The 12,929-nt window shown below is 53.4% G+C and overlaps 1 protein-coding gene across 2 annotated transcripts in view; it reads left to right on the forward strand.

Annotated features, from left to right (window-relative positions):
* ARHGAP26 (Rho GTPase activating protein 26) overlaps positions 1–12,929 on the forward strand; it is a 104,354-nt gene that overhangs the window by 26,281 nt on the left and 65,144 nt on the right. For both annotated transcript variants that reach the window (XM_062501958.1, XM_062501959.1), the window contains exon 11: positions 5,274–5,352. In XM_062501958.1, the coding sequence (XP_062357942.1) occupies positions 5,274–5,352 (79 nt within the window). The remainder of the gene's footprint in view (positions 1–5,273; positions 5,353–12,929) is intronic.

Here is a 12,929-nt window from a genome sequence, read left to right on the forward strand (position 1 = left end):
GCAGGACACACCTGAAGGAAAAGGCTGTTTTTTTCCCAACATACAGGCAGCTCTGCATTCTCTTGGTATCAGAATTTGTCATTAGATGTCTAAAATATTTGGTATTCCCAAGATGAACTTAAGAGGGAAAGGAAACAAATTTTGCTACAGCTGAGAGAGATGTGCCCAGTCTGTCTCCCTCTTCCTGGAGTAGATCTGGGCACCAGCAGGGCATCAGGTCTGGCTGTCAGTGCCAGGGTGTCAGTGCCAGGGTGTGCTGGAGATCACCCCCACCTTGCCAGGCTCTCAGGTTTTGGGCTGTTTCACAGCTCTCAGGACAGCCTGGAGGTGGCAGCCTCGACTGGAGCTTCCCAGCCCTGCACAGAAATGGTTTTGGGAACCCAGACAGCACGGACTGCAGGGCTGGAGCTCAGCAGTAACACCCTGAATAGCACCAGCTAAGAGCTGTTCCTTCTTAGGTGGGGAAAAAAAAAATATTGGGTTTTTATCCTGTAAGGATGATTCAGCACAACCAAGCTGAAAATCTGGAGCCTGTTCTGTTATTACAGTGTTGCTTCCTTGTCACAGAATCCCAGAATAGTTTCTGTTGGACCTTAAGCTCATCTCATTCCACCCCCTGCCATGGGCAGGGACACCTTCCACTAGACCAGGTTGCTCCAACCCCCATCCAACCTGGCCTTGGCATTTAGAAATAGTTCTCATGTTCAGTGTAGCAAGTTAGAGGTATTGCACTGTGCTGTTACAGCAAAAGTAACCCCAGAATGGTGTTCCAGGGTCTGGCTGAAATACACCCCCAGTGTGATGGATGCTGTGTTTTACTGGGAATGCTCTTTTTTCCATTAACTGAACTTGTTTGTAGTGTCTGCACATTAAATCAGGTTTGTAAACAAGGTGAACAGGGATGACAGCCCGTGGAGCCTGGGGAGGAGGAGTACCTCATTTGAGTGATGGCAAAATATTTGTCATTTGGGATAATGTAGGTCATTGCTCTGGGCCAGAAGCAAACTGCTTCTAAGTGCCAGCTGGCTTTTAGGGGAGCAGGGGGTTTTCAAATGCAGGGCTTGGGGGGCAGTGAGCTCTGCAGGCACCACGATTGCCTTACACTCTGCCTGGGTGCCCCCACGGTGACTGGCACCACACCTGGTGTGGAATTGTAGAACCAAAATCCCAAAATCACCAAGGTGGAAAAAGGCCCCAGACACCACAGAGTGCCACATGTGCCCCACGCCCACCTTGTCCCCTGCCCAGAGCACTCAGTGCCACCTCCAGGAATTCATTGGACACCTCCAGGGGTGGGCACTCCAGACCTCCCTGGGCAGTTCCAATCCCTGAGCACCCTTTCCACGGGGAAATTCTTCCTGAAAGAATTGGCAGAGTGGCTGGATGGTTGGCATGGGGGTGGGACAGCTGCCAGGCTCCTGCCAAGTGCTCCCCTGAGCAGGTGGCTTTCACCAGGAGGGCTTTGGCCTTTCTCTGGGAATGCACTTGACTTGTCCAGGGCTCTGACTGTGGCAGGAACTGCTCCCTGCTCCCCTGTGCCAGGTGATCCCAGCTCTGCAGTGTCCCTGAGTGCCTGTCCCTTTCCCCTGCTGGTGTCACCTTTCCAGCAACCTTTAAAACAAACCCTCGGGGCTTGGCACAGGGGGGCGAGGGCTGGGCTGGCACAGTGAGGGGTGAAGCTCCTTCCCCTGGGTAGCCATGGGAGCCACGGTGGCCCCAGTCCCTGTGGAACGTGCTGCTGGTGCTCTGAGTGGACACCCAGACTTTGAGCTCAGTTTCCCCCTTAATTCCACCTTTGCTCACCAATATTTTGGGGCCACATCTGGCTGCTGGTGCCTGGCCCGTGGCCATGGGGTCCTGTCTGGGCTGCAGTGCTCAGGTTGGGACTGGGAACATCTCTGTGCACTCAGCCCCTGTTATTGATGCACTCCTGTGTGTTTTCATCAGCAGTTTAGATTGTCTCGCTGTGATAAGCTGCTACAGCATTTGGAAGTTCTTATCTGTTTCTATTGCTTTCCTTATTTGTTTGTTTTCCTGGAAGAAGGAAAAGCTATTACAGTTTCTCATTTTCTCAGTGTGCTTAGTCACAGCTCCTTAAGGCCGGGCCATTTGTCACAAAAGCTGAAATATTGAGAAAATTCAAATTTCCTGTGTGGTCTCATATGGAAAAATCTTCCATTTTTAGATTGTAGCATATTGAAAATATTCTTTCTCATTAAGTGTTTGCCATGTTCTGCTCTGGTCTCACCCTCCTACACTCACTCTGTTTAGAAATTGATTTCTTCTGATCCCAAAATGTCCCTTCCCCTCCTTGCATCCCAGAAAAAGGCAAAGGGGTTTGGTGCCTGCAGGTGGAGGTGTGGGATGCAGCACTTTGGAGTGAACCTGCAGGTCCTTGGTCCTGTTTGCCACAACAGCTCAGGTTTGTGCACCTTGGATGACAGATCCAGGTCAGTCCTGCTGTCCTGCTCATAGCCACCCCTGTGGCTGCCTGGGGTCTGCTGGCCCCACGTGGGTCCAGGTGCATCCCGTGTTGTATTTACTGTATGTTATCTGTAGAAATAATTGTCTGTATAAGTGACCCCCCGGTATTTGGGATCATTGAGGGTGAGGGGACAAGGACAGGTTCGTTTTGGTGATGTTGTGGCTGGGTAGTGGAGACAGCCCCAGCAAGGAGCAGGGTGTCAAAGGGGTTGATCCTGGAGGAGGCTCCGGTGGTTTGCAGGCTGTGCTTCCAGCAGGGCTGCTGCTGGCAGGAGGCTGATCCAGTGCCAGCCATCCGACCTGGCTGTGAGCACACGGAGCCCCGTGGGCATCAGCCACATCCATAATGAATGAGGTGTAATGTGTGGGTGCATCTTAAATTTATCACAGCCAGGAAGATGCTTCTGCTCAGGAAAGTGATGCAATGGGTGCCCTGGCAAATAAACACTGGGGGAGGAAATGCAGAGCTATTTGCAATGGAAATTGGGTTTGATTCAGTTTCACAGCCCCTCCCTTCATGCTGTTAAAGAAGTTTGACTTTGAAGTGAAGCCCGAGGAGTTGTTATCTGCTTAGAGGCAGAACAAACATTTTGCTGTTATCACCTCTTTGCCCTGTGCTGAGGGAACCTGGCACTCCAGATACCAGCACTGCCACTCTGGGACCTTGCTCCGCTGGGAGTCCAGTGCCCAACATACCATGAATAGAGGGTTTAAATTTCTCTGTTCCAATGTCTTGGCTAAAGAGACAAAAATCCCAGTATCTCCTTTCCTGTGTGCCCCTCCAGGGCTTTCTGACTGAGGTGTCTGTGCCTTCAGCACCAGCTTGGCTTAAAGTCAGACCTAAGCCCTGGCTAAAGTGGCCACTGCAGCTCCCCAGGTACCAGAGACTGCTCTGGAATCACTTTGTACCTGCACAGCAAGGGGCTTTGTGCAGTGTTTTGAACATCTCTGCTGTTGGATGTGGAGTGTTTTCCCTCTCAGATGGGGCGATGGTTTAAGTGGTTTCCTCTTTCCTCCAAAATGAATAAACTTCCAAACCACTAAGCTGGTGAGTATTGACTGACTCACCAATGGGATTAGCAGAGATCAAGCACATTATGTCTGGTTTTTGGACCTGGGCACAGCTTCCACTCTTGGGAGGGTGCTGAGCTGCCTTGTGCATGCTGAAAGCTGGGCTGGTGGGATGGGGAGTGGGGTTAGGGAGAAGGGTTAATCCTCAGTTCCTGCCCTGTGTGTGCCCCACAGCACCAGCAGAAGGGCCAAACCCACCTCTTGAGAGCCCCTGTTAAAGTTTAATTTTCTTACAAGTTCTTATCGAGGATCAAAGGGCATCTGCAGAGTGTTGGTGCAGCTCACGTTTTCCTGCTGAATCACCCTTGGGAAGCTCAAGTTAGAAATCACCCCTCTCCCCAGGCTTTATCAGGTTTTGGGAATTGAGTACAGAGCAGAGCCTACTACGTGCTCTGTGGAGCACTCTGCAGGGCTGGCAGCTCCCAAGGTTTAATCCCAATCCCAACCCCTTCCCTGTGTGTGCTCAGAGCAGCATTCCTGGCTCCTGTGCCACCCCTGCCCTGCTGGGGTGGGAAGGGCAGCACCAGAGGCTCTCTGTACCCCTGTACCCCAAGGGCACAGAGCAGCAGCAGACCCTGCGTGTCCCCATAGCCAGGGAATCTGCTTGGGATCACTGCTGGGCTCTGCTGGGTCTGGAAACAGCCAGGGAGGGAGGGACAGTGCCAGACACACGGACAGGGCTCAGTGACAGACAGCTCGGGGGCTCTGGCAGTGCTGGACACACGGACAGGACTCACTGACAGACAGCCTGGGGGCTCTGGCAGTGCTGGACACACGGACAGGACTCACTGACAGACAGCCCCTGGTGTGGGATCACAGCTCCCACCCTCCGTGTCCCCACACCTGAGGCTGTGCTAACACTCTGTCGTGTCAAATCCATCCCCACCTTGCTGGTCACAATTAACAGAGCAGGTAATTGAGGTTGGACTCCTTGCATGGAAGGGGTGGTCCAGGACTGGTCTGAGCATCCACTGAGGAGGTGGAGGTGGCATTGGCCCTGGGGCAAAGGCGGTGCCAGCTCTGTCCCCTGCTCCTGTGCTGTGTGTGCAGCACTCAGGCCTGTCCTTTCCCTTCTCATTACAGTAAATGAGCAGTCCCAGGCTGTTTGTTGGAGGCTGGATTGACAGGGCAGCTCAGGGCTGTTGTGTGTGTGACAGTGCTGGGGGCAGGAGCAGCACCCTGGCACTCCTGCATTGCTGGAGGGGGACAGGGACCAGCATCGTGTCACTGCCACTGCTGTGTCTCACAGCAGGGTATGGACAGGGACTGGGGACTGGCACAGCCATGAGGGCACGGACACCTTGGGGATGAAATTCTTTGCACAGCAGAAGGTTTTCTCTGTGAGCCTGGTGCTTGGGGTGGTGGTGAGACATGGAGGGCTGGGATGTGGGGGGCTCCTGCTTCCTTGGCCACCTTCCTTGGTCACCTGCCTTGGTCACCTTCTCCTGCCATTGCGTGGATGTGCTTAGCCCAGTGCAGGTGAGCTGGCTGGCTGAGGGCCAGAGGAGGAATTTGGCACCCAGCTCTTGCACAAAACCACGGGAAAGGTGCGTGCATTGTTGGAGATGTCCTCTTGCTGATCCTGGACCCTGCAGAGATGTCCATGACTTTTCTCCTCCTTGTGCTGGGGCTTGTCTAGGAAGGAACTTGTCTTCCTTCCCTCTTCCTCTCATGAAAAATTCATCTTTGCCACCTTTGCTTCCCCTCTGTCTCTGCAGGCCCGGCGTCATCACCATGCAGGCGCTTTCGGAGGAGGACCGCAGGCTGTGGATGGAGGCCATGGACGGCCGGGAACCGGTGAGCAGGAATTTTACCCAAAACTCAGAGGAAATCGTGGTGAGCTTTCGGGAGCCCGGGGCAGATTGCTCCCTGCCAGCCAGTGTGGGAGCTGCATCCGTGGGGCAGCTCCTGCCTCCTGCCAAGAGAATCCTTTAATCCCTTGGTTAAATATTTGAGGTAATACTGTATCTCCCGTGCTGGGATTGCTTGGAGGTGCGGTGGAGAGGAGGAGGGCTGGCTTGGCCAGCACAAACATGCTGCTCTGCCGTGCTGAAAGGAAAACATGGCAAAAAGAGCAGTGGAAGAAAAGATGCTGTAGATTTCCAGGGCTTTTGGAGTCCTGCGACTCCTTGGCAGCCGTTTCTGGGTCTGGTGGAGAATTGTACTTTTCGTGTGAGCAGAGGAGTGTGGCCTCTGTTCCCCGTGTTTGCTGCTGCTGTGCCAAACGCTTCCTCGCCTCTGGAAGGGATTCTGGAGGTCTGCAGAAAAATCATTGTTAGTTTTTATTTTGGAATGCATTTGCAAGCCTTACTGCCAGCTTGGAGAGCGCTGGCTGGTTCTGAGCGGGTCCCCTGGGGGTGCTGGGGTCACGGCGTGGCCCGTGCCAGCTTCGTGTGGTGGCACACACGGCACTGCCGAGCAGCCAAGGCCAGTCTGTGGCCTCTGTGCCTGCTGCTCATGGCCAACAGTGTTTTGGGCTATGAAAAGAAGCCATGTGGAGAGCCAGAGCAGCCTGGGCTGGTCTGTGACAGCCTGTGTGGCTTTGGAGTGGGTGTCTGCAAGCGGGGCTCGAGCCAGGCTCTGGCACTCATAGCAGAGCCCATGCAGGGAGCAGGGTGTCCCAGCACAGCACAGCCTGCTCCCACACACTGCTCCTGGTTTGAGCAGATCTCCCACAAATCCATGGAAAGGTTTCTTGTTTGTCAGGAAGAATGTTGGTTGAAGCCAGGTGAGGCATGGAAAGCACGAGCTGGGCTTGGTCAAGTGCTCGCTTTTGGAAGGAGCAGCAGTTTGGGGATCAGGAGGGAGACTGCACGTGGGAGGTGCTGCCCTGCATTTCAGGGAAAGGATTGCGTGGTGGATTACAGCCAGGTCCCAGCCTGGAGTCATAGATCATCAGGTAATTCAGGTAGGACGGGAGCTCAGGAGGTTTCTGGTCCAGCCTCCTGCTCAGAGCAGGGTGCTCGGGGTGTCAGGAGCTGAGGGAGGAGAGGGCACAGCCTGCCTGGGCTCCAGCCCAGCTGCTTCCCTGGCCGCCTGACCCCAAGGCTGAACCTCTCTTGTTTCAGTTTACACCTGCCCAGAGACGCTGTGGTTGCCCCATCCCTGATCCAGGACAGGGATCCCTGTTGGACAGGGTTTGGAGCAACCTGCTTTAGTGGAAGGTGTCCCTGCCTAGGGCAGGGGGTGGGACTGGATGAGATTTAAGGGCCCTTCCAGTTTAAACCATTCCATAACTCTGTGGTTCTGTGACAGCCTCTGCACCCTTTTTCTATCATCTCTGCATTTGGGGCACACAACCTGCTCCTCCATCCCTGGGACAGCCATAGTGGCACAGCCCTCTCCAGCTCCAGGTGCCAGCTTGATCCCTCCAAAGGAAACCCCTGCCTTGATTGTGGTGGCACCATTTCTTCAGAAACAAAATGTGCATTGCTGCTCCTAATCTGAGTGGAGTCTTGTATTCCTCCAGCCTGCTCACCTGCCTCCCACTGCACACCTCTGCTGGGAGCTGCTGTGGCAGGGATGGCAAAGCTGTGATGGGAGCTGCAGGAACGCTCCCCCAGCTGTGTGTCCAGCTGCTGATGTTACCGGGTCACTCTGCAGAGGTGCACACACAGATTCTGGGTTCTTGCAAAGAGCTGTGCATGCGAAAAGTTCTGAGGAGCAGCCAGGACAGGACTGCCTGGATTATCCTGTTCCAGAATCTGGTTATGAGAACTCCTTCAAACCACACAGCTCGTGGTGCCTGCGTGCTGCTGCTCTCCCCTATCGTGCCCATCAGCTGAGGTGAGGGCAGCTGGCTCAGCCAGCACGTCAGAGGTTGTGGCTGTGCATTAATGCAATACCCTGTGGCACTTAATTGCTAATGGCTTACACTGCCCTTCCAGGTGTGGAGTGGGAGCGACGGGAGTTCAGCTTGCATGGAAATGGATCCCAGAGACACTTTGCTGCTGAAGGTGGTGTGTGTTGACACATGAGGCAGCTCCTTGTCCTCAGTTATCCTCCTCCATCATCAAAAATGCAGCTGTGGGCTGTTCTGTTTGGGTTCTTATCTTGCAGCACCAGGGTGCAGCGTGTTATCTTTGTGTTACCTATTCCACAGGGATTTCCTTGAGCAAGACATGAGGATTTCACCTTTGGACTCCTAGAAATATCCATCCTATGCTTTGAGTGTATTTCTGTAACCAAAGAACCCTACTGGAAAGAATGTGTGGTTTTCCTTTGATTTGAGTGCAGAACTTGGGGAAGGATTGGCACGGTGGGGATGGTAATTCCATGTGCAAATTCAGGCTGTGGAGAGATTAGCGCGGACTGGAGTTTGTTTCTTAATTATAATGAAAAAAGTAAACCCAAATGTCAAATTACATCTTAGTGAGATTTAAACATAGAATGTGGCTGCATTAGCCAAGACATTTGTCATAACTTGAGAAGATTTACGCTGTGTCTCACAGTCAGAGCAGCCTCCAGACAGCTCTCATCACGCCGTTAACTCTTACCACTTGTTATTCATTTGGATAAAGCCCCCGTGTTGACTTTGGGTTTTCTTCCATGTTGCAGAGGCTGGAAACAGGAGAAACTGCTAACTCCATGATGGAGCAGTGGTGTTTGGTTTTGTTAAGATACTCAGGATCAGTTTCTTATGGATTTTCTCCTCTGCTGATGCAGTTTGCAAATGTGTATGGTGGAGGTCAGAGCGATTCAGAAACTTCCTTGGAACCCGAGTCAGGAATAAAAGCTGTGTTGGCCGATGGTGGATGTGCTAGGTTTAGGAGAGGCACAAATTAGGCTGTGTCTTGTGGCAGAGAACAAGGTAAGCATTTAGGTAAGGGTGTGGTGAATGAGGGTGGAGGTGGAGGAGGAGGCTTGGGGGGACCCTGTGGCTCTGCACAACTCCCTGACAGGAGGGGACAGCCGGGGGGATTTGGGATCTGCTCCAGGGAACAGGGACAGGAGCAGAGGGAACGGCCTCAGGCTGGGCCAGGGGAGCTCAGGGTGGACAGCAGCAGGAATTTCTGCATGGAAAGGATGCCCAGGGATTGGAACTGCCCAGGGAGCTTTGGATCCCCATCCCTGGAGCACCCAAGGAGTTCCTGGAGGTGGCACTGAGCGCTCTGGGCTGGGGACAAGGTTGGGGATCAGGCACAGCTGGGACTGGATGGGCTGGGAGGGCTTTTCCCAGCCCAGCACTGCCGGATCCAGTGCCGGCCCGGAGCTGGGGGTGCCCCGTGGCTGCTCCCCACTAGATGGCAGCTGAGACCGGGCACTGGGGGCACAGCCGTCCCCTCCCTGCCCCGGGCTCTGGGCAGGATGCGACCCCCGAGCTGTTGGTGCTCCGAGTGGGGACAATGTTCCCCTCCCAGCTGTGTCCCCAAACCGGAGCCACTTCCCTGTGCTCCTCCCCCGTGTCCCTCTCAGGGTCTGCGTGGCTCCTCCACACGGGCCAGGTGCCACAGCCCTGCACCCACTCCGGCCCCTCTGGCCAGGGGTGGGATGTGTCCCTGGAGCTCCCTGTGCTCCTGTCCCAGCTGTGCTCCTGTCCCAGCTGTGCTCCTGCTGGCACATCTCTCAGTGGTCCTGGAGCTCCTTCAGCCCTGCTGCCTGAGATGCCACCGGCGTTCTGTGGCAGTGACAGCAGAGCCCAGCCCCACATTCCTGCCCAGCACACCTCCCGCCTCCTCCTTGGATATTGCTTCTGGGAATTCTTTCTGAAATTGTTTTTCATTTCCCTTGTCTAATTATACAAAATGGTGAGAGATTTATTTCCCAGTGGAAACATTGTCTTTTGAACTCACTCCAGCGCTTTCAACCTCAGCATTCCTGTTATTTTGGCTCATTCAGAAAATAAATTCACTTGAAGGACTTCAGTCCCAGCGTGGCTGTGGGGGGGTGGACAGGCACCCACTGCTCCCCTTCCCATCCCCTTAAACTGCCCTGGCACTCAGTGGAGTTGCAGATCTGCTCTATCATGTGAATTCTTTCCCCCTCAGGGATGGTGGGTGCTGTCACCCAGAGCACCTGTGAGCACACACAGTGGCCTGAGCTCTGTGCACGGGGAGCCCTTGGGCAAATGTTCCCTGCTCTGCTCCCCCCAGGGTCTGCTCCTCTTCAGTGTCTTCCCTCACAGCCTTTTTCATGCTGAGCTTTGATTATGCTCTCGGTCCCACGGATGCGTTTTTGTCAGCTTTCTGGAAAAGATGTTTTTCTGTCTTGCAGGTTTTCATGGCCTTCATCCTGCCTGCGTTTGTTTGCTTATAGCAGATATTTTTTTGTTGTTCTCTATGACCTGAGTCATTCCTGTTGCTGCTTCTCCGTCTCCCTGTCTCTCTCTTTAGTGAACAGAACATTTTTTTCCCCATTCTGCCCACTCTTAATATCTAAGTTTCTATTGTTTGCTGCTTCTCTTTGCCTCTAATTTTTTTCCCCAGCCCAGACAACCCAGAACTTTCCCTAAACTGGAGCTCAGTCTCTCCATGCTCTGGGAGCATCGGTGCCAGCTCCCAGTGCAGGGAGCCATGGTGATGGTGAGTCCCACACTGGCCCAGGGAAGCCCCTGCTTGGCTTTTTTCTGCATCTCACAGCTCAAGATTATTGCCCCAAAAAATTCTTTGTCCTTTCTGGGGACAAGGTGGTAGCAGAGGGTCTTCACAGAAGATTGTTCCATGTCATGTCTGTGTTAGTTCTTGGATCATGTGCTCTTGCCCCTGCTCCCTCCTTCTCCCTCCAGTTTGGTAACCCTTTAAGCCTGTAATAGCAGTAACTTTACATGGGGTTTGTAAGCTTTTATTTTGCTTCTAAAGCACTTAAGCCAGTAAGGTCTTAAGCTTTGACTTCAGGCTTTTATTCATGGTTCCAGCAACTGCTGCTTCAGTGGCTTCTGGCTCACCCAGCTGGAGTCACTGTGGCTGCTGGGGTTTGTCCTCTGCTTAAGAAGCTGTTTCAGAGAGAATTACTTAGAGAAGCATTACAGATAATTTTTAGAAGAGAAAAGAGCCCTCTGGATTGCGTTTACACACCTAAAAGTGCTGTCCCACCCAGTTTTGGCAAGTGTGTGACCTCTTGTTCCAGCTGTGTTGTGGGGGATGTCAGCAGCAGAGCAGTGGCTCCTGTCTCTGCTGTGAATACCTCAGTGTGTCTGTAATGCATTCCTTGCTCTTCCTTGGGGCCTGTGCTGCAGAAATTGGCTGTGAAGGTTTGGCTTTGCCTGGACACTGGGGTGGCTGGTCCCAGGACACGAGGTGGGTTTTGCTCTCCCTTTGGGAGATGTTGGTGGCAGCCACATATCCTTCTGTGTTATGTCACTGCTGATGCCCCTGGGAGGAACTCACAGAGGGTGAGGGCTGGTCCTGATCCACAGGACATGGCACAGCACACCTCCTGCCTGGGACACCCAGCAGCTGTGCTGCAGGTGTGTTCTTGGGTTTTGGGCTCAGGCTGGAGGTGAGCGTGGTGCTGGGAGGGGGTTGAGTCTGTGGGGTGCCTGGGGAATGGGGATAATCAAACCTGGATTGCAGCACAGATGTGGAACAGGATGGAGCAGCTGCTTGCAGCAACTTGTGAGCCTGTGCCCAGAGAGGTGAAGCAGCCCCAGGGGAGGGTGCAGGGTGCTGGCATCCAGGGATTTCATGTCATGGTGTGGTGGGAACTTGCTGTCCACCCTTCAGCCTCAGCAGGGAGGCACAGAGCTTCAGCTGGAGTGACAGACCAAAGAGCATTCTCACTTTCCTTTCCTCTCTTTATCACCTCTGCTTTGAGTTATTTGATCAGGCAATTCAACAAACACGTAGAAATTCAGGGAATAGCTCCATGTTGGGAGAACTAATTCCCCTGCCAATTTAAATAGACTATTAGAGTATTGTTTCCTACTTTAAATTAAAAATTAAAGTAAATGGTTCATGCTACGATGACTCGCAAAGCCGGCCTCTTCCATTATTTCCTCCTTTACTGGGGTTTGCATTTGGTTTTAAGCAGTGATTTATTGTCCTGCTGCAGCCCCACCACCATCCCTCACCCAGGGCTTTTTCCTCTCCCAGCTGCAGCCCCAGAAGAAGGATTTTGGACTCTGCTGTTTTAATAATTTTATTTCTGTATTCTCCCTCGGTTTGTCCTTCCTGGCAGGTTTGTGCGTGGAGCTGGGCTCTGCAGGATCAGGAGCAGGGCAGGGATGAGGAGCAGGACCTGGAGCAGGAGCGGGGCTGGGATTAGAAGCTGGACTGGGCTCAGGCCATGGCAGGGTGCAGGTGGACCTGTGCCATGCTGTCTCTCTGTTTCTTTGCTGATAGAAATGGTGGTGGTGAGTGCTGGCAGCCCTGGGTGGACACAGGCAGGGCTGAGGGTTTCCCAGGGAGGTTGTGAGTGTTGTGGAATTCCAGGTCCTGTCTAGAGAGGGATAAACGTGCTGCTGCAGTTTTGGAGAGGGACACCAGGAGCCTTTAAACCATTGGGCTGGCTCCCAGGTCCAGGAAAGAACCTTGTGCTGCATGCCAGGATTGGTCCAAGAAACCTCTGCAGCCGCCCTGGGCTTAGAGAAGTCCCTCTGGAGAAGAGGGATGGGATTGTGTCTCCTTTCTGCTGCTTTCCCCAGAGCTCAGGTTCTGTGCTGTCCCACGTGCATCTCCAGGTGTGCAAATGGGGGATTGAGAGTGGTCTCTCCTCAGGGATGTCCCAGCCTTTGAAGCTCCAGGCCGTGGTGACCGCGCCAGTCCTGGCACGGAGCCACCACCCTTGTTCAGAACACCCGGGCAGTGTCAAACCTCTCTGACAGAGGAGGAGCGCCAGGCACGGCTGTGTTACAGTTATTTTAAAAATAAAGATGACACTGTCATTTAAAATTAGGCTGGTTTTGATGTGTTGAGAGCCCGTGTTCGTCAGCAGACATTGGGGAGGAGGAAGGGCGTGTGTGCTGGCTGGGGCTGGCCAGGATCCAGGCAGAGCTGCTGGAGGAGGATGTGCAAGTTGTTGCTCAAGCATCCTAGAAAACTTGGGGGAAGCTTAGAGCAGTAGAAGTTTTCACTTTTAATCAGTTATTTGAGTGATCCCAACATGTCTGCTTTGCTGGACTCGCTTAAAAATGCTGCTCTGGGAATCTTTAGGCGCTTCAGTTATTCCAAAAATGTATTTTGTTGGAGCAGTTGACCTTTAGCTGTGTTATTCCGAGGCTGCCGTGGATCTGCTCCCCTCACTCCCACACAACCCCAGAGTGGCTGCTGCTGCATTCCCTTTTCAGAGTGAGCCACAGGAAGTTGACAGTTTGACCCAGGTAATTTTTTCCCTCGTTCTGACCCAGGTGATTGTTTCCTTGGGTGACAAACACAGTTATATAACTGAGCTGAGCTAAGCAGCCCAGCTGGCTGGCAGGGAGCCTGGCTGGCCTCGGC

This window comes from Cinclus cinclus, chromosome 14, assembly GCF_963662255.1.
Source record: "Cinclus cinclus chromosome 14, bCinCin1.1, whole genome shotgun sequence".
In the NCBI taxonomy this organism is placed as follows: domain Eukaryota; kingdom Metazoa; phylum Chordata; class Aves; order Passeriformes; family Cinclidae; genus Cinclus; species Cinclus cinclus.